This window comes from Ranitomeya imitator, chromosome 1, assembly GCF_032444005.1.
Source record: "Ranitomeya imitator isolate aRanImi1 chromosome 1, aRanImi1.pri, whole genome shotgun sequence".
NCBI lineage: Eukaryota > Metazoa > Chordata > Amphibia > Anura > Dendrobatidae > Ranitomeya > Ranitomeya imitator.
The window spans coordinates 705,880,304-705,902,046 of NC_091282.1; the positions used below are offsets into that span (position 1 = coordinate 705,880,304).

At 45.4% G+C, this 21,743-nt stretch overlaps 1 protein-coding gene across 1 annotated transcript in view; it reads right to left on the minus strand.

Moving 5' to 3' along the window:
• LOC138642473 (uncharacterized) overlaps positions 1-20,995 on the minus strand; it is an 81,601-nt gene extending 60,606 nt beyond the window's left edge. Inside the window, exons 1-2 of the mRNA XM_069730690.1 lie at positions 19,904-20,995; positions 18,567-18,668 (exon numbers count right to left, since the gene is read on the minus strand). Coding sequence (XP_069586791.1) covers positions 18,567-18,668; positions 19,904-20,986 — 1,185 coding nt within the window. The 5' untranslated portion in view covers positions 20,987-20,995. The remainder of the gene's footprint in view (positions 1-18,566; positions 18,669-19,903) is intronic.
• Positions 20,996-21,743: the final 748 nt, after the last annotated feature.

Consider the following 21,743-nt stretch of genomic DNA (forward strand, 5'->3'; position numbering starts at 1 on the left):
CTTACATTTAGGTTGTTGTGCCAGCGTGGCGGTCGCAGGACACATTGCCGGCTACACAGCTGGGGATCAGCTGACGTTACTGAAACCCAATAACACTGGGTCGTATGTTTTTACTGTGCAGCCTGCACTTCTGAGCCGCAACTGGCGGTGTTGGAGCCCAGGAATAGCAGTTCAGGTGGTAGAAAGATGAACACAGCAGGAGACCTGGATGACACCCAATTACTTAATCAGGCAGAGGAGTGGCAAATTCCTGCGAGATCCAGGCCTGGTTCATTTTCAGGAAAGTAAGCCGGTCAACGTTATCGGAGGATAGTCGCATGCGACGGTCTGTTAGTACACCACCTGCGGCACTAAAGACACGTTCCGATAAGACACTTGCCGCAGGGCAAGCCAGCACCTCCAATGCATACTGGCTTAGCTCTGGCCATGTATCCAGCTTAGAGACCCAAAACTTGAACGGGGAAGAGCCGTCTGGGAGTACAGTAAGAGGGCAAGCCATGTAGTCTGTCACCATCTGACGGAACCGTTGCCTCCTGCTGACTGGAGCCGCCGGTGATGGTGTAGACATTTGGGGCGGGCACACAAAAGTGTGCCAGAGTTGTGCCATACTGGGCTTGCCTTGGGCAGAGGCACTGCTTCTGCTCCCTCTTTGGGCAGAGCCTCCCCCACTGCCTCGACGCACTGAGCTGCTTTGTAAAGCACTAGCAGCACTCCTCTCAGTTGGACTGGAGAAGATGATGGAATTCACCAGTGTGTCGTGGTACTCCCGCAATTTACGCTCCTGGGTCAACGCTGGGATGAGGTTTTGGACGTTGTCCCGGTAGCGAGGATCGAGGAGGGTGAACACCCAATAATCAGGCATGTTGAGAATGTGGTCGATGCGGCGGTCGTTTCTCAGGCACTGCAGCATGAAATCCACCATGTGCTGCAGACTGCCAACTGGCCCAGAAACGCTGTCCCCTGCTTGAGACATGATCTCTGCCCGCTCGTCATCACCCCACCCTCGCTGTACACACTGACCACTGGACAATTGTGTCGCTCCCTCCTCTGGATGGAGCTCTTCCTCCTCCATTGACTCCTCCTCATCCTCCTCACAAAGTGGCCCCTGCGTACCCCTTTGTGAGGAACCACGTGGCGCTGACTCTCCAGAAGCTGATGGAAAAGGTGACTCCTCATCCACCACCTCTTCCACAACATCATCTCTTAACCCTTGCAAAGTTTGCTGAAGCAGGCAGATAAGGGGGACAGTCATGCTGACTAGTGCATCATCTGCACTTGCCATCCGCGTGGAATAATCAAAAGGACGCAAAACCTGGCAGACATCCTTCATAGTGGCCCACTCTGTGGTTGTGAAGTCTGATCGGCGCTGACTGCGACTTCTTTGCGCCTGATGCAGCTGGTACTCCATAACTGCTTGCTGCTGCTCACACAACCGCTCCAACATATGTAACGTGGAATTCCACCGGGTAGGTAGGTCACATATGAAGCGGTGTTCCGGAAGGCGGAATCGGCGCTGCAGAGCAGCAATGCGGGATCTTGCCAAGCTGGAACGCCGCAAGTGAGCACACTCTAGGCGGACCTTGTGCAGCAGGGCATCAAGATCCGGATAGTCCCTCAGAAAACTCTGCACAACCAAATTGAGCACATGTGCCAGACATGGGATGTGAGTGAGGTTGCCAAGGGCCAAAGCTGCCACCAGATTTCGGCCATTGTCACACACTACCATGCCTGGCTGGAGATTCGCTGGCAGTAACCACACATCGCTCTCCTGCTTGATGGCATTCCAGAGCTCCTGCGCTGTGTGGCTTCGATTCCCCAATGAAACTAGTTTCAAGACGGCCTGCTGACGTTTGGCCACGGCTGTGCTCATGTCGGTCATAGGTAAACGTTCACGGGTCCATGTGGAGGTGGTCCTGCAGAGATGATTCTGAGGAACTTGTGTAAGAGGAGGAGTCAATGCGTACAGACTGGATTCCTGCAATCCTTGGAGTGGGCAGGACACGTCCTGCGCCACTCGCACGATCTGTACCTGGCTCAACAACATTAACCCAATGGGCAGTGAGGGAAACGTATCGCCCCTGTCCATGCTGACTGGTCCACGCATCAGTGGTGAGGTGGACCTTGCTACTGACGGCGTTCAGTAGCGCATGTTTTATGTTTCCCTCAACATGCCTGTGCAGGGCAGGGACAGCTTGCCTGCTGAAGTAAAAGCGGCTGGGCACCTTGTACTGTGGGACTGCCAATGCCATCAAGTCACGGAAGCTGTCAGTCTCCACCAGCCTGAATGAGAGCATTTCCAGGGACAACAGTTTGACAATGCCTGCATTCAGAGCCTGTGCTCGGGGGTGGTTGGCCGAGAATGCCCACCTTTTCTCCCATGCCTGTACTACCGATGGCTGTAGAGTAGACTGGGAGTGCGAGGATGACTGGGAAGGTGGTGCTGTGGGTGGAATTACACAAGGTCTCTGGACAACAGTGCCAGAGGTTCTTCCATGGCGATCCTGGGAGGAAGCCAAACCAGCTGTGCGTGAGCTGGAGGAAGAGGCAACACGAGCTGAAGAGGTGGTAGCTGCCGCTGTTGGTTGGCCTACATCTTCAGTGTGTTTCTGTAACTCCACCGCGTGCCTGGTCCGCACATGTTTCCACATATTTGTGGTATTGAGGTTGCTGACATTTTTCCCTCTTTTTACTTTCTGATGACACAGCTTGCATTTGACAAAACAAATGTCATCTGCAACTGTGTCAAAAAAGGACCAGGCACTGCAAGTCTTGGGAGCGCCCTTTTTGGCTTTGGAAAGAGACAGGCTACTAACGGGTGCCAAAGTGGAGGCTACAGGCTCCGCAGTCTTCCCCCTCCCTCTCCCTCTTTGGCCCGTTAGGGGAATCTCTTCCTCAGAGCTGCTCCCACCACCTTCCGGTTCCTCACGCCACGATGGGTCAACGACCTCATCATCTCCACTACCCTCTGCCGCCAACTGCTCCTCCTGGGTAGTCTCGGCAGCACAGTACGCACCAAAAAGCGGCACCTGAGTTTCATCATCAGATGCGTACTGCGCTGTGGTCACCGGAGCCACTGGCCCACCCGCCTCTTCAGAGTCAGAGAGACAAAGCTGTTGGGCATCACTGCACACTGCCTCTTCTTCCATTTCTCCAATGCTGCTTGGCTGGCCCCCTGTTTCCAAGCCAAGAGATTCAGAGAACAGAAGTAGAGACGGCTCCTGTCCTGGGCTCTCTGACTGCCTGGCCAATTTGGCAGGTGGTGAAGAGACAGATGGCTGCTCTCCAGTGCTCTGTGCCTGAGAGGATGTGGCACTAACTGAAGTCGATGCCGAGGCGTTAGCTGCCATCCACCCGACAACGGCTTCAATTTGGTCTTCACGCAGCAGCGGTGCACGGCGCTCTCCGACAAAGCTGCGCATGAAGGACTGTTCCCTGCTGAAACTGAGTGACGACGAGTCACCGGTGCCCGCAGCAGGCACAGAATCACCACGTCCTCTCCCTGCTCCTCTCCCTGCTCCGCGCCCACGCCCACGTGCCTTACTCCCTGCCCTCTTCATCTTGGTTGACAGATAAAGATAAGCAGAAAAGTACTAAGGCCTTAGTGTGCTTATTCCTGAAATGCTCCTCCTAACAGGTGTAAGAAACACTAATGTTGTAAAGTGTGGACTAAACTTTATTATTTTTCAAATGTGGCCTACACAAGTGTTAAGTTGTGTTTGGTGAACTTTCCTTTTTTTTTTTCTGCAGATCGGACTACAGAGCAAGTTTAACTCACACGGGGACCGTGCAGACAGCCGTAAACGGCGCTGCAAGGCCCAAAAACCCTCCTCTAGGTTATCCTATGTAGTGTTTTTCCACTATTTAGCTGGAGACGGGTGGAAAGACACTAATAGGAAATTTTTTTTTAAAATTTTAAACAGGCTGCACTATTTGAAAAAAAGGAAAATTTTTTTCAAGGTATGAGGCAGTAACGCACCCTGAGCTGAATCCAACCGGCTATGGCTGCACACAGACTACAGGGCGAGCTGCGCTCACACAGAGACCGTGCAGACAGCCGTAAACGGCGCTGCAAGGCCCAAAAAACCCCCTCTAGGTTATCCTATGTAGTGTTTTTCCACAATTTAGCTGGAGACGGGTGGAAAAACACTAATAGGAAATTTGAGAAAAAATGTGCAGCAGGCTGCACTATGAGCAAAAAAGGACAACTGTGTGAGGCAGTGTGAACCCCCCCTGAGCTGAATACAACCGGGTATATGGCTGCACACAGACTACAGAGTGAGCTGCACACACACACACACACAGAGACCTTGCAGAACGCTGTTAAAACAGCGCTGCAAGGCAAGAGCAAGGTGAACAGTGAAGAACACACAGCGTTTTGCTAAATTAGCCTTGGGAAAGGAAAATAAAGCAATTAGCTATCTCAACTGGCCCTCAGTTAGAACACAGCGTCCTGTCCCTAACTGAAATCACAGCAGAGTGAGCGCAAAATGGCGGCAGCGTTTTTTATAGTGCAGAGTGACATCATTTCAGCAGCCAATCACAGCCTTGCGAGTACTTACATGCCCACCATGCTAAACAGGATGTGCCCACACTTCCATTCATTCCTCATTGGCTGCTGTGTTCAGTTTGAATTCTGGGAACTTCCGATTCCGGTATCCGATACGCGGGAAGTATCGGAATTCGGTATCGGAATTCCGATACCGCAAATATCGGCCGATACCCGATACTTGCGGTATCGGAATGCTCAACACTAGTCAGGAGTGGACCAGCTAACTACCGTACTTATAATCACCTGTGGCATTTGGGAGTGCACACACATGTCCAAAAAGGCTTAATACAAATAGAGAACAAGACCAGCACATCCAAGCTAGTGTGAACATTGGTAAATAATAGTGCAACCTGTATCGTTTTTCAACTTATGTTTTTTTGGTTGGCGCCTGTTCACACTAGCTTGGATGTGCTGGTCTTGTTCTCTATTAATATATGTCACAGCTGATACTGCTCCCTCTTCCACCTTTAAACACTTAAATACAACAATTAAAGTTGGACTATGCACCTGTGTTGTTTCCTGACACAACAGGAAGTTCAAATCTAAAAAAAAAACCTAGTGTAGTGGTCCATTGCAAAATTGCAAAATTTCTATTTTATTATTTTGAATAGACTGGAATGTGAAAAAATTGAATAAATGATGAATTGGGGCACTCAACAAAGAGTAGAAATTCAGCAAACTTTATTGCAAAAGCATTAAAATTCTGCATGTATTCCCAGTACCCCACATGCCTCTTCGATGTATTTAAATGCTTTTGGAATAAAGTTTGCTGAATTTTTACGTACTGGTGAGCCAGAATTCATCTCATGTGACATAATTTTCAATTATCCTTTAAACTATCTACTTTTTATTGCTCATTACCACTCATATGGACGGGGTAGTGTCTTTTGCTGAGTGCCGGTATTGATTCTCATGTGAAAGACAAAAAAGAAAAAAGTGCTCCTAGTGCAATCTACCATATATGAGAAATTAAGTCTTGTGAGTTGTTACTCTCACCTTGTCATGTTGTGCAAGACAGGCACCACACTGACAATTAGTGGAAGGATCTCACGCCGTCGGCTGCAGCTACGTCCGAAAGAGACCCGGGGCTTGGAAATGGCAGTGAAAAAGGAAAAACACAGACTTGATGTGCGCTGCCAGGAAGATTAGGATCCAATGGTAAGTGTAAAAACCTTTTTATTCAGACTACTTGTGTCATGGAATGTAGTGACCCAACAAGGGTGTCGTAAAGGGGACGGCACGACACACACACAACAGGATGGAAATGGAGAGAGGAAAGCCCTACAGATAGGAACTGATGGACGGGACACCTCCTGAGCTCCAAGCTGAGCCTGTCCCTGCACTCCCCTAACGCCCTAAGCAGGTCCTTCCCCCCGCTGCCATCACGAACCTCGTCCCTCGCTGTCACCTCGCACTGCCTGGCAACGACGCTAGCCTCACCACTGCAGATGGTACAACACACAGCACAGGGGTTGGTGACAATCAGGAGACAGACTAGGTATAAACACAACACTTAGCTTCCAAGCTGGTGCTGCAAACTCCGCTCAGCAGAGGATACAAAACCAGGACCTCCAACAGCTGATGCACGCTGGCACCACAGAGCTCCTCACATATAGGCTGGTCTCCAGAGAAACTCTATCACCATCAGTCAGCTGATGCATTAGGTGACCATTTAAAGTATGGTAGGAGTGGTCACCACCCATATCAGTTGACCTAGCAACTCTGCAGTTGCAACAGATTGCCAGCAAGGGAAACTGACATTCTGTCCTGAAAGGAAAAAAGCTACATAGTGGAACCAGAGCAGCGACAAATCGAAAAATGGATCGTGACAGTACCCCCCTTTCAATGAGGGGCCTCTGGACCCACAACACTGGACCTCATTGGAAACATCGTATGGTGAGGATGCCTCGGATCCACAAAGATTCACCTCCGCAGTCACCTGATCCTCAGGTTTAAGGCAAAAGCAGCCCAATGGAGATGGAAATAACGTAGGCTCCAGAGGCGCAACAAATCTCCAGAGCGCCGACCTGTGGAATACGTAGTGAACGTGTATTACGGGGGGAAGCTCCAGCTGGAAAGAACCCGGGTTGAGAATGGTTGACAACCGTTATGGCCCAATCATCCTAGAACTCCAGGCCCCAGAAGCATGCTTCCACCTCATATTTTTGGTGGACACCCACACGTACTCATTCACACACAGGTCCGGAACTGTACGTTTATTTCCACGCATGCGTTTGCCAAAGGATGGTGAACTCTTTGAGGAACCGACAACAGAGGCGTCCCCCTGTGTCACCAAACTCATACCTTTACTACTGTACATACAGAGGGAACCATCACTCTCCCCTGACCTCTCCTCCTATGAAAACTCAGAGACTCAGGGCTTACTTGTGATGAGGGTTGAATCTTGCCCCTACTCTCTGGCAGCACCTCAACTGCCCCCACCGGAGAAGAAGGGGTAGGTTGGAGAAGGATGTTTGAGATTGTAGCTCCCAGGCAGCCATCCTTACATGACTGGTCCCAGCTGACTACTTCCCGGGACCGCCAATTTATGAACGGGTTGTGTCTCTTCAGCCAAGGAAGGCCTAAGACGATGGAAGTTGGCATACCCTCCAAGATGTAGGACGACAGGGACTCCTCATGAAGAGTCCCTATATGCAGGTTAATATTATCTACAACTTGGGTCACCCTCCCCTGGCTGAGAGGAACAGAGTCAATTGCCTGAACACTGATGGGTTTTGCCAGCATCCTACCCATCAGACCATGGGTCTGAACAAAGCGAGAATCCACCAAATTGACTCCAGCTCCCCTATCCACAAGCACCGGTATTGTCTCAGTAACCCCGCCAACCACCACTTCAGCAGCAATGGTACACTGAGACAAAAAGACGTGACTAGGGGGACGCGGCTTTGGAGATGAAGTACCAACTTTGGCATGAGATGGGCAGACATTAATGTAATGACCCGTAAGACCACAATAGAAACATGCCCCCATACCATGGCGATCCGCAGGTAACCCTGTTTGAGAAGAGACTCCTCCCGCTTGCATAGGTTCGTCCATCTGCACCAATGTGTCCTCCCCCTAGAAAGAACAACAGGGGGCAGTGTTGTGAATTCTGTTGTCAAGCTCCCTCCTGTGGTCGTGAATGGTACTTCGGCTGGTTCTGTCCATGGGCTTCCTCTGGTGGTTGTGAGTGGGGCTGCGGCTTCTGAGTTTCCTTCCACAGGTGACGAGGTTAATTCGTTAGCTGGCTGCTCTATTTAACTCCACTTAGATTATTGCTCCATGCCACCTGTCAATGTTCCAGTATTGGTCTTGTTCACTCCTGGATCGTTCTTGTGACCTGTCTTCCCAGCAGAAGCTAAGTTCCTGCTTGTTTTTCTTTGTTTGCTGTTTTTCTGTCCAGCTTGCTATTTTGATTTTTGTCTTGCTTGCTGGAAGCTCTGGGACGCAGAGGGAGCGCCTCCGCACCGTGAGTCGGTGCGGAGGGTCTTTTTGCGCCCTCTGCGTGGTCTTTTGTAGTTTTTTGTGCTGACCGCAAAGTTGCCTTTCCTATCCTCAGTCTGTTCAGTAAGTCGGGCCTCACTTTGCTAAATCTATTTCATCTCTGTGTTTGTAATTTTCATCTTTACTCACAGTCATTATATGTGGGGGGCTGCCTTTTCCTTTGGGGAATTTCTCTGAGGCAAGGTAGGCTTTATTTTTCTATCTTCAGGGCTAGCTAGTTTGTTAGGCTGTGTCGAGTTGCATAGGGAGCGTTAGGAGCAATCCACGGCTATTTCTAGTGTGTGTGATAGGATTAGGGATTGCGGTCAGCAGAGTTCCCACGTCTCAGAGCTCGTCCTATATTATTAGTAACTATCAGGTCATTCCGTGTGCTCTTAACCACCAGGTCCATTATTGTCCTAACCACCAGGTCATAACAGTACAGGTGGCCCAAAGTACTAATGCATCTCAATAGAGGGATAAGAGAAGTTCTGAGACCATTTTTTTTTCTTTGCAGTGTGTTTTGTCTCTCTTTTCCCCTTTACCTCTGGGTGGTTCAGGATACAGGTGTAGATATGGACATTCAAGGTCTGTCCTCTTGTATGGATAATCTCACTGCAAGGGTACAAAACATTCAAGATTTTGTGGTTCAGAATCCGATGTTAGAGCCTAGGATTCCTATTCCTGATTTGTTTTTTGGGGATAGATCTAAGTTTCTGAATTTCAAAAATAATTGTAAATTGTTTCTTGCTTTGAAACCTCGCTCCTCAGGTGACCCTGTTCAACAAATGAAAATCATTATTTCTTTGTTACGTGGCGACCCTCAAGACTGGGCATTTTCCCTTGCGCCAGGAGATCCGGCATTGCGTGATGTTGATGCGTTTTTTCTGGCGCTCGGATTGCTTTATGATGAACCTAATTCAGTGGATCAGGCAGAGAAAAACTTGCTGGCTCTATGTCAGGGTCAGGATGAGGTAGAGATATATTGTCAGAAGTTTAGGAAGTGGTCTGTACTCACTCAGTGGAATGAATGTGCCCTGGCAGCAATTTTCAGAAAGGGTCTCTCTGAAGCCCTTAAGGATGTCATGGTGGGATTTCCCATGCCTGCTGGTCTGAATGAGTCTATGTCTTTGGCCATTCAGATCGATCGACGCTTGCGTGAGCGTAAAGCTGTGCACCATTTGGCGGTATTATCTGAGCATAGACCTGAGCCTATGCAATGTGATAGGACTTTGACCAGAGCTGAACGGCAAGAACACAGACGTCGGAATGGGCTGTGTTTTTACTGTGGTGATTCCACTCATGCTATCTCCGATTGTCCTAAGCGCACTAAGCATTTCGCTAGGTCTGCCACCATTGGTACGGTACAGTCGAAATTTCTTTTGTCCGTTACTCTGATTTGCTCTTTGTCATCCTATTCTGTTATGGCATTTGTGGATTCAGGCGCTGCCCTGAATTTGATGGATTTGGAGTTTGCTAGGCGCTGTGGTTTTTTCTTGGAGCCCTTGGAGTATCCTATTCCATTGAGAGGAATTTATGCTACGCCTCTGGCCAAGAATAAGACCCAATTGACCATGTGCATGGCTCCTGCACATCAGGAGGATATTCACTTTTTGGTGTTGCATAATCTGCATGATGTGGTCGTTTTGGGGTTGCCATGGCTACAGGTCCACAATCCAGTATTGGATTGGAAATCTATGTCTGTGTCCAGCTGGGGTTGTCAGGGGGTACATGGTGATGTTCCATTTTTGTCTATTTCGTCATCCACCCCTTCTGAAGTCCCGGAGTTTTTGTCGGATTACCGGGATGTATTTGATGAGCCCAAATCCAGTGCCCTACCTCCTCATAGGGATTGCGATTGTGCTATCAATTTGATTCCTGGTAGTAAGTTTCCTAATGGCCGACTGTTCAATTTATCTGTGCCAGAGCACGCCGCTATGCGGAGTTATGTAAAGGAATCCTTGGAGAAGGGTCATATTCGCCCGTCGTCGTCACCATTGGGAGCAGGGTTCTTTTTTGTGGCCAAGAAGGATGGTTCTTTGAGGCCTTGTATTGATTACCGCCTTCTTAATAAGATCACAGTAAAATTTCAGTACCCTTTGCCACTGCTGTCTGATTTATTTGCTCGGATTAAGGGGGCTAGTTGGTTCACCAAGATAGATCTTCGTGGTGCGTATAATCTTGTGCGTATTAAACAGGGCGATGAATGGAAAACAGCATTTAATACGCCCGAGGGCCATTTTGAGTACCTGGTTATGCCATTCAGGCTTTCCAATGCTCCATCAGTATTTCAGTCCTTTATGCATGACATCTTCCGAGAGTACCTGGATAAATTCCTGATTGTATATTTGGATGATATTTTGGTCTTCTCGGATGATTGGGTGTCCTTTTTGCCTTTGGCTGAGTTCGCCCTTAATAATCGGGCCAGCTCGGCTACTTTGGTTTCGCCGTTTTTCTGCAATTCTGGTTTCCATCCTCGTTTCTCTTCAGGGCAGGTTGAGTCTTCGGACTGTCCTGGTGTAGATACTGTGGTGGATAGGTTGCAGCAGATTTGGACTCATGTGGTGGACAATTTGACATTGTCCCAGGAGAAGGCTCAACGTTTCGCTAACCGCCGGCGCTGTGTGGGTCCCCGACTTCGTGTTGGGGATTTGGTTTGGTTGTCATCTCGTTATGTTCCTATGAAGGTTTCCTCTCCTAAGTTTAAGCCTCGTTTCATTGGTCCGTATAAGATTTCTGAGGTTCTCAATCCTGTGTCGTTTCGTTTGACCCTTCCAGCTTCTTTTGCCATCCATAATGTATTCCATAGGTCGTTGTTGCAGAGATACGTGGCGCCTGTGGTTCCATCCGTTGATCCTCCTGCCCCGGTGTTGGTTGAGGGGGAGTTGGAGTATGTGGTGGAGAAGATTTTGGATTCTCGTATTTCGAGACGGAAACTCCAGTACCTGGTCAAGTGGAAGGGTTATGGTCAGGAAGATAATTCCTGGGTCTTTGCCTCCGATGTTCATGCTGCCGATCTGGTTCGTGCCTTTCATTTGGCTCGTCCTGGTCGGCCTGGGGGCTCTGGTGAGGGTTCGGTGACCCCTCCTCAAGGGGGGGGTACTGTTGTGAATTCTGTTGTCAAGCTCCCTCCTGTGGTCGTGAATGGTACTTCAGCTGGTTCTGTCCATGGGCTTCCTCTGGTGGTTGTGAGTGGGGCTGCGGCTTCTGAGTTTCCTTCCACAGGTGACGAGATTAATTCGTTAGCTGGCTGCTCTATTTAACTCCACTTAGATCATTGCTCCATGCCACCTGTCAATGTTCCAGTATTGGTCTTGTTCACTCCTGGATCGTTCTTGTGACCTGTCTTCCTAGCAGAAGCTAAGTTCCTGCTTGTTTTTCTTTGTTTGCTGTTTTTCTGTCCAGCTTGCTATTTTGATTTTTGTCTTGCTTGCTGGAAGCTCTGGGACGCAGAGGGAGCGCCTCCGCACCGTGAGTCGGTGCGGAGGGTCTTTTTGCGCCCTCTGCGTGATCTTTTGTAGTTTTTTGTGCTGACCGCAAAGTTGCCTTTCCTATCCTCAGTCTGTTCAGTAAGTCGGGCCTCACTTTGCTAAATCTATTTCATCTCTGTGTTTGTATTTTCATCTTTACTCACAGTCATTATATGTGGGGGGCTGCCTTTTCCTTTGGGGAATTTCTCTGAGGCAAGGTAGGCTTTATTTTTCTATCTTCAGGGCTAGCTAGTTTCTTAGGCTGTGTCGAGTTGCATAGGGAGCGTTAGGAGCAATCCACGGCTATTTCTAGTGTGTGTGATAGGATTAGGGATTGCGGTCAGCAGAGTTCCCACGTCTCAGAGCTCGTCCTATATTATTAGTAACTATCAGGTCATTCCTTGTGTTCTTAACCACCAGGTCCATTATTGTCCTAACCACCAGGTCATAACAGGGCAGATTCAGTGTATGTCTCTCCCTGAGGCATCTATCCACCTGGATAGCAAGAGCCATGGCGGCATCCAATGACCCAGGAGTAGCATACTGCACCAAAGTATCCTGTAGCCTAGCTGACAGATCCTGACAGAAATGACTCGTAAGAGCAGGGCCGTTCCTCTGGGTGTCAGTGGCCCATCTCCTAAACTCTGAGCAGTACTCCTCAGAAAGCAGGCCCCTCTGCTCTGCTTGATTTTACGGAGTCTAGACTCAGCCAGGGAGACGCCATCAGGATCCTCATACACAAGCGCCAATGCCGCAAAAAACTCGTCCACCGACCGCAAAGATGGGGAATCAGTCGGCAGGGAGAAGGCCCAGGATTGGGGATCACCCTTGAGAAGGGAGACTATAATCCCCACACACTGTTCATCACTCTATGAAGAATGAGGACAGAGCCTGAAATATAGCTTACAGGTCTACTTAAAAATCAAAAATTTATCTCTCCCTCCAGACAGCCTGTCAGGGAGAGAAATCTTGGGTTCCGCTTGAGCCTGGACATGAGCCGAGACCCAGAATCCCGAGACCTGCTGCAGCTGCTGCACCACCTGACACCGCAGCTCCTTAACCTCATCTGTGAGGGTCTGGGTCAGCTGAGCAAAAGCCCGTGCTTGAGTCATCAATTCACCGGAAAAAAGTTCTGGTTGGTGATAATGTCACGTGTTTGAGAGACAATCTGGCCCCTTCCTCAGGTTCATAATAATAGGATATTGGTCATGATCTTGTATTGTGGTCATTGATGATGTGATAAGTTGATTTCACAATACGAAATACATACATACAACATAAAAAATGCACAGTATATTTTATCTATATCATAAAACCCTTTTTATATCCATAATATTATATGGGTGAACAAAAATTTCTATCACATACAGTGGGGGAAATGAGTATTTGATCCCTTGCTGATTTTGTAAGTTTACCCACTGCCAAAGACATCATCAGTCTATAATTTTAAGGGTAGGTTAATTTTAACATTGAGAGATAGAATATCAAAAATAAAATCCAGAAAATCACATTGTATAAATTATATACATTTATTTGCATTTTGCAGTGAAAAATACATATTTGATCCCTCTGGCAGACAAGACTTAATACTTGGTGGCAAAAGGGTTTGCAAACATGTCAGGAGGAATTTTGGCCCACTCCTCTTTACAGATCATCTCTAAATCATTAAGATTTTGAGGCTGTCGCTTGGCAACTCGGAGCTTCAACTCCCTCCATAAGTTTTCTATGGGATTAAGGTCTGGAGACTGGCTAGGCTACTCATTGACATTAATGTGCTTCTTTTTGAGCCACTCCTTTGTTGCCTTGGCTGTATGTTTTGGGTCATTGTCTGGCTGGAAGACCCAACCACGACCCATTTTTAATGTCCTGGCGGAGGGAAGGAGGTTGTCACTCAGGATTTTACGGTACATGGCTCCATCCATTCTCCCATTGATGCACTGAAGTAGTCCTGTGCCCTTAGCAGAGAAACTCCCCCAAAACATAATGTTTCCACCTCCATGCTTGACAGTGGGGACAGTGTTCTTTGGGTCATAGGCAGCATTTCACTTCCTCCAAACACAGCGAGTTGAGTTAATGCCAAAGACCTAAATTTTTTTCTCATCTAACCACAGCACCTTCTCCCAATCACTCACAGAATCATCCAGGTATTCATTGGCAAACTTTACACGGGCCTGCACATGTGCCTTCTTGAGCAGGGAGACATTGGGGCACTGCAGGATTTTAAATCGTTACGGCGTAATGTGTTACCAATGGCTTTCTAGGTGACTGTGATACTGTTGTACTAGCTGCCTTGAGATAATTAACAAGGTCCTCCCGTGTAGTTTTAGGCTGATCTCTCACCTTCCTCATGATCAAGGATACCCCACGAGGTGAGTTTTTGCATGGTGCCCCAGATCGATGTCGATGTCATTTTGTATTTCTTCCATTTTCTTACTATTACACCAACAGTTATCTCCTTCTCACCCATTGTCTTACTTATGGTTTTGGAGCCCATTTCAGCTGTGTGCAGGTCTATGATCTTGTCCCTGACATCCTTAGAAAGCTCATTGGTCTTGCCCATGTTTTAGAGGTTAGAGTCTGACTGATTAATTGAGTCTGTGAACAGGAGTCTTTAATAAAGGTGACTATGTAAGACGGTTGTCTTTAATGCAGGTTAAGAGTTGATTAGGAGCGTCTAACTAGTCTGTAGTAGCCAGAAGTCTTAATGGTTGGTAGAGGATCAAATACTTATTTCTCATTGCAAAATTCAAATAAATTTATATAATTTATACAATGTGATTTTCTGGATTTTGATATTCTGTCTCTCAATGTTAAAGTGAACCTACCCTTAAAATTATAGACTGTTCATGTCTTTGTCAGTGGGAAAACTTACACAATCCGCAAGGGATCAAATACTTATTTCCCACACTGTATCATTAACATAAAATAAAATATAATGAAATAAAAATATTTGACATCCAATCAAAAATGATTAGTGAAGTTAAACTCTGCGATCAACATATACAGTGGGGCAAAAAAGTATTTAGTCAGTCAGCAATAGTGCAAGTTCCACCACTTAAAAAGATGAGAGGCGTCTGTAATTTACATCATAGGTAGACCTCAACTATGGGAGACAAACTGAGAAAAAAAAATCCAGAAAATCACATTATCTGTTTTTTTAACATTTTATTTGCATATTATGGTGGAAAATAAGTATTTGGTCAGAAACAAAATTTCATCTCCATACTTTGTAATATATCCTTTGTTGGCAATGACAGAGGTCAAACGTTTTCTGTAAGTCTTCACAAGGTTGCCACACACTGTTGTTGGTATGTTGGCCCATTCCTCCATGCAGATCTCCTCTAGAGCAGTGATGTTTTTGGCTTTTCGCTTGGCAACACGGACTTTCAACTCCCTCCAAAGGTTTTCTATAGGGTTGAGATCTGGAGACTGGCTAGGCCTCTCCAGGACCTTGAAATGCTTCTTACGAAGCCACTCCTTCGTTGCCCTGGCGGTGTGCTTTGGATCATTGTCATGTTGAAAGACCCAGCCACGTTTCATCTTCAATGCCCTTGCTGATGGAAGGAGGTTTGCACTCAAAATCTCACGATACATGGCCCCATTCATTCTTTCATGTACCCGGATCAGTCGTCCTGGCCCCTTTGCAGAGAAACAGCCCCAAAGCATGATGTTTCCACCACCATGCTTTACAGTAGGTATGGTGTTTGATGGATGCAACTCAGTATTCTTTTTCCTCCAAACACGACAAGTTGTGTTTCTACCAAACAGTTCCAGTTTGGTTTCATCAGACCATAGGACATTCTCCCAAAACTCCTCTGGATCATCCAAATGCTCTCTAGCAAACTTCAGACGGGCCCGGACATGTACTGGCTTAAGCAGTGGGACACGTCTGGCAGTGCAGGATCTGAGTCCATGGTGGCGTAGTGTGTTACTTATGGTAGGCCTTGTTACATTGGTCCCAGCTCTCTGCAGTTCATTCACTAGGTCCCCCCGCGTGGTTCTGGGATTTTTGCTCACCGTTCTTGTGATCATTCTGACCCCACGGGGTGGGATTTTGCGTGGAGCCCCAGATCGAGGGAGATTATCAGTGGTCTTGTATGTCTTCCATTTTCTAATTATTGCTCCCACTGTTGATTTCTTCACTCCAAGCTGGTTGGCTATTGCAGATTCAGTCTTCCCAGCCTGGTGCAGGGCTACAATTTTGTTTCTGGTGTCCTTTGACAGCTCTTTGGTCTTCACCATAGTGGAGTTTGGAGTCAGACTGTTTGAGGGTGTGCACAGGTGTCTTTTTATACTGATAACAAGTTTAAACAGGTGCCATTACTAGAGGTAATGAGTGGAGGAAAGAGGAGACTCTTAAAGAAGAAGTTACAGGTCTGTGAGAGCCAGAAATCTTGATTGTTTGTTTCTGACCAAATACTTATTTTCCACCATAATATGCAAAAAAAATGATAAAAAAAACAGACAATGTGATTTTCTGGATTTTTTTTCCTCAGTTTGTCTCCCATAGTTGAGGTCTACCTATGATGTAAATTACAGACGCCTCTCATCTTTTTAAGTGGTGGAACTTGCACTATTGCTGACTGACTAAATACTTTTTTGCCCCACTGTATTTAATTGCGGATAGTGAAATGTATTTATTAGGGAAAGGAAGAGACATTCACGTCCTAATCCTACTAAACAAGTGTATTCACATATGCCAATCACGTGGGTGAATGGCCAAAGCTAATCCTCGGTGAAAACAGTCATTTGATTAACTCTTCGTTAGTCTGTATTTTCAATACACCCATTTAGGCTATCAGGTGTTATTTTGGATAATTTGAAGATTCAATAGGTTTCTCTGTTAATGAGTTTTTTATAATGACTGGGGGTGTTTTCAGGTATCTTGTTATTAATAATAATAATAATAATAATAACTAATTCTAAACCACTAGGATCCTTCAGGTGTTCAGTTAAAAAATGATGTCTTGAAAGACCATGATTAGTTATCCCAATACAAATATTATGCCTATGTCTGTTCATTCTCTTACGTGTTTGTTGTATGGGCCTACCCACATATTGTAAATTGCATTTGCATTGTAGTAGCTATATCACATACGGTAACTTGAATTGCACTTCACCCAAGTGCTTGGCCTATGCGAATACACTCATTTAGTAGAATTAGGACATTTTACAATCAGCAATTAAATACTGTATATGTCGATCGCAGAGTTTAACTCCACTAATCATTTTTGATTAGATGTCAAGCAGATTGTTTTTATATTTGATATAAATAATATGTGATAGGAATTTTTAGTTCACCAACATAATAATATGGATATATATAGGGTTTTATGATATAGATAAAATATACTGTGCAGTTGTTTTTTTTTTTTTTGTATGTATGTACTTCTTTTTGTGAAATCAACTTATGACATCATTAAATGACCACTATAAAACATAATGACCAATATCCTGTTATTATGTACCTGAGGAAGGGGCCAGATCTGCTGCAAAATGCGTAGTCTGAATAAAAAGGGTTTTAAACGTACCATTGGATCCTATCTTCCTGGTAGCGCATACCGAGTCTGTGTTTTTTCTTTTTCACTGGTATTTATTCTCAAGACCTGATTATCTTTGGACTTTATTCGGAAACAAAATTACCATAAATTAATAAAAATAAAAACATCTAACACAAAAATCTGATTTAAATGACAGATCAATTCCTCATGATAGTTTCTCTTTAAAGGGAACCTGTCACCTGAATTTGGCGGGACCGGTTTTCGGTCATATGGGCGGAGTTTTCGGGTGTTTGATTCACCCTTTCCTTACCCGCTGGCTGCATGCTGGCCGCAATATTGGATTGAAGTTCATTCTCTGTCTTCCGTAGTACACGCCTGCGCAAGGCAATCTTGCCTTGCGCACGCGCAGTATGCTTTGCCCAACTGCGGGCAAGTGCACATGCGCCGGCACACTATGTCCCGGAAGTATTTCGCTGTGTTCCGGGACATAGTACTCCAGCGCATGCGCACTAATGCTTTTCGGCTTTGCCCGCATTTGGGCAAAGAATACTGCACGTGCGCAAGGCAAGATTGCCTTGCGCAGGCGTGTACTACGGAGGACAGAGAATAAACTTCAATCCAATATTGCAGCCAGCCTGCAGCCAGCGGGTAAGGAAAGGGTGAATCAAACACCCAAAATCTCCGCCCATAAACCGAAAACTGGTCCCGCCAAATTCAGGTGACAGGTTCCCTTTAAGGATAATATCAAGTACGTTGTGAGTGTTATATCGTTTTTTCTCTATTATACCTTATGGGGCTAAGGAGGTTTTCCTTCTAAACATTAAAACATTACCAGCCACCGATTTACCTTAATGCTTTCTGTTTTTGGCTGCTATAAAGATGCAGTTGGACAGGTCCTTGGTGGGAGGTATGTGTCACAGAGATGGCTGGAATATGTGATTTGAATCCCGGAGAGAAGGCTCCAGCAAAGTAGTTGGACCCAGATTTTTAGGTACGGTTTTAGGAACGACCAGAAAGCTGGGTGGGAAAAACTGTTCATTTTCTTATATTGGAAGTGTTATGGAGTTTTAATAAACGTTCCTATGTGATGAAAACACTTTGTGTCTGTGCGTATACATCAACTGCTGCCAGACAGAGTGAAATCACTACACTGCTTTTATGGTTAAATCTGTTTTGGGAAGCTATGTGACAATGACCACGAAACCAGATCCCATAGCGTATGTCAATCAGTTTGTCTAAACTCCTAAACTGTAAACCATACAAATCTAAGTTATGCAGGAGTACCAAAAATGTATGTTTTAGTTAATACTTGTATTCTCCACACAATAATGACTTTGAAGCATCTTTTCTTGCATTGAACGAGTAAAATGACAACTGGGTGTTATCATTCCACATCAATAAGATGTGACAAGTGTCAAACTGTTTTGGGACCGGACCTTTGACAAGTGGACTAGTAATGCTTAGTTGTCAATTTTCAGAAGGAATAACAAAATAAGGTCATAAAAAGGATGATAAAGATTTGTATTTACTAAACGCAGTTTTTTTATGGCTGTCATACCTTACCTGCTCTGGACGCTGAACTTCCACAAATGACGTTTCTGCACTTTCCAGTTGTGGCTGCTGTGTTTCTTCCTCTTGTACATCAGTTTTTTCTTCTGTAGTTTCCTGAAACAATAAGTTACTGATTACACTGTCCGTGGCCCTTGCGGTTTCCTCAACACACTGTGAGGATAGAGTCCCACAATGCGCTTGTAAAACACTCTCTGAAGGGCACAGTTGTTTTTTGGGAAACAAAAACAAGAAACATCCCATATTCCAGAAACCACCATGAAGGTGCATTTAGATTGCAAATTCTCATGCACCGATTCTTGACCAATCTTCCCGATTATTATCTACCCATTAAAACATTCCGGTGATCACCCGACAAACAAGCAATGCACCTGTTCGTCACGTGAGATGATTGTTTACGCCAGCATAAAAAAAAACCTTTGTTAACGTCAGCACATCACTCAGTATAATCAGGGGTTATACTGCTGATAAAACGTTGTTGTACGGGGACAGATGGACATTGGATCATTTTAACGATCGTTCTCTTCTAATCAGTTATTTGTCGACCTGTTTAAACATGGCAGTAAATAAGTGTCAATCACCTTGCGGATTGTCTATCCGTGCTCATTAACGGGCCAAAATCGACCAGTTTAAATTAATCGTAAAGTTCCTAAACCCACAAAACTATGTTTTACAAGCATTTGTTATGACCTTTTCTCTTCATTTTTTTTTTAAAGTTTTTAGTACCTGCGTTTTTTTTGTTGTGGTTTTATTGCATTACAAGTTATGGGTTTAAAAGAGGTCATCCGGGGCTTTATTTTTTTATGACGGGGCTAAGAACGTACCAGAAGTTAGTCACTAACTATCTGCCTCTTCTGCCCTGGGACAATGTCTCCCGAATCAGGCAGTGATTCTCTGGTTCCTTTTGACATTATGCCAACATAGCATCTCTTTCTCTTTCCATCTGCCCTGTCTATGGAATGTTACTGCCAACGTCATGCTGATTGATAGCCGGCTCCCCACAGTTAAGCAGAAGAAAGACGGTTGTCAATCATCATGACGTCGGAAGTAATGCTCTATTGACAGAGCAGAACAGAAGGTGCTGCTCTGTCAATATGTTGTCCCCAGAAGCAGAAATCTTGATAGCAGAAGCAGTCTGAGCAGGGAGAGATCATTGCAGGGCAAAACAGGTAGGTAGCTAGTAATTACTTTCTGATAAGTTCTTAGCCCCATCTTAAAACAAAATGACCAAAGTCCCAGATAACCCTTTAATGACTGTGTGATTCCAAAAATACTCATAGAAATCACATGAACTGCAAAGGTGCAAGAAGATCTAAAAAAGGAAGACTTACCGCACATAATACGTTATAGTCCAGTCCTAACACACTCTCCATTAACTGTTTTATCATCAGGTCTGACGCTGTATACGTCTGAGGCGACCGCAGGGAGGCTATTATTTCATCTACCGACCTTGCTGTAGTGTTACTTGGTGGCAACACACATATATTTGCATTGTCTTTTATCCCTTTTGTGTTGTTCCGATCAACGTTTGAGTCAGTAGAGGATGGTTCCGCCATGTGGGGTAACTCATCTGCTATAGGAGATGGAGACCTTTTGGGGTCATTACTACCACCTTGAACTTGCCCCGATGTAGCCAAGGTCTGGCATTTCTTTAAACGCTGTTTCTTTTTCTTTTTACTAGTTTTTATTAGTTTCTCTGAGTCACTGCTATCCTGGGAATCAGAACTTGAAGAGGTGCCATCGTCATCACTGTCTTCAGTTGACCTTACAACAACTTTCTTCAACTTGCAGGAAGATGCTGGCTTCACTTTTTGTTTTTTTGTCACCTTCTTCTCTTTTACTGAAGGCTTCTTAGCTATATGGAGCTTGAACGACTCCTGGGGCATGTAAGATCTAGGCTTTGATGGAGGTTCTGGTCGGGTGAACACCATAATAGGTTTGGTAGTCCCAATGAAAGATGCAATAGCAGGCCTTGGCACATGATGTTCACTCCCCAGGACGTCTTTGAGTACATGCTGTGTCTGGTCTTTTGGTTCTTGGGCAGTTTCTCCAGTTGTACATGTAGCATCTTTCGAGATCATACAGATTTTATTATAGTCAAGCTGTATCTGTGCAGTTTTAGAAATAGTCTCCCTTTTTGATACAGCTGAAGTTGGTGCAGATTGACAGACAGCTGAAGATGACTTGCTTCTAACCCCAGATCTTGGACGTGATGAAGAATTAAATTGATTTGACTGTGGGATAGAAGGGTCCTGCGTCAGAGATAGGGGTGAGGTGCTTTTGGGCCTGAGTTCCACCATATCATGTCTGATAGCCCTATGAGGGGGCTTAAGCAATCTTTCCAGCTCTTTCTTGATTCTCAGCTCCTCTGCATAATTGAGTCTAAAATGCAAATGGCCCCTTCTGTCTGACATCTCTTCTGTGGTTGCCTGTATAATAAATTAACAAGAGCATTAGCTTTTTTTTCCACCAGCACTGCTTTTCATTTTCAGAAGCATGACTCGGTATTTGGAAATAATCTAGTGGTCGATGCTTCCTAAATACGCAATTTAATGCACTGTTAAATCTAATTTTCCTTGCAGTTACTGCTGATCATCTCCTAGAAACTTGCCCTGATGGGATAATCCTATTCATCACACATTAATTCCAGTCACAGATTTCTCAATTTAGCAGGTCAATCTTATTTCACTGTTTGTGAATTATTTTACCTGCTTTATCCCTTATGTGGGTGGGCTTTTGAAATATGATTTATCGAGGATAAAGAGCATTGCTGTGTATCTGGATTTCTTCTCTGCACAATGCCCCAAGAAATGTGACTTTCAATTGCAGAAAAGGATAGTTTCCTCTTAAAAAAACTCAATACCTGGCACAATGATATACTATGTTATATGGTGGGTAAAAGTAAAACACTAAGGCTCGGGTAACACACAACCATTTTCTCTACAAGAAAAATTGTACAGAAAAATAAAAGTTTCTCTACTTTTTCCATTCTGACAGTCCATGAAACTCATACTGCACTCGGCTGTCTTCAAAAGCGCTGCTACTTCTGGATTGTGGCCACATAACCTTAAAAAGTTGTGTGCATGAGCCCTAATACTGATTACTAAACCAATAATTACAATAATGGCATCATGCAAACACTACAGAGCCAGTGGCACCTCAGTCACCTTG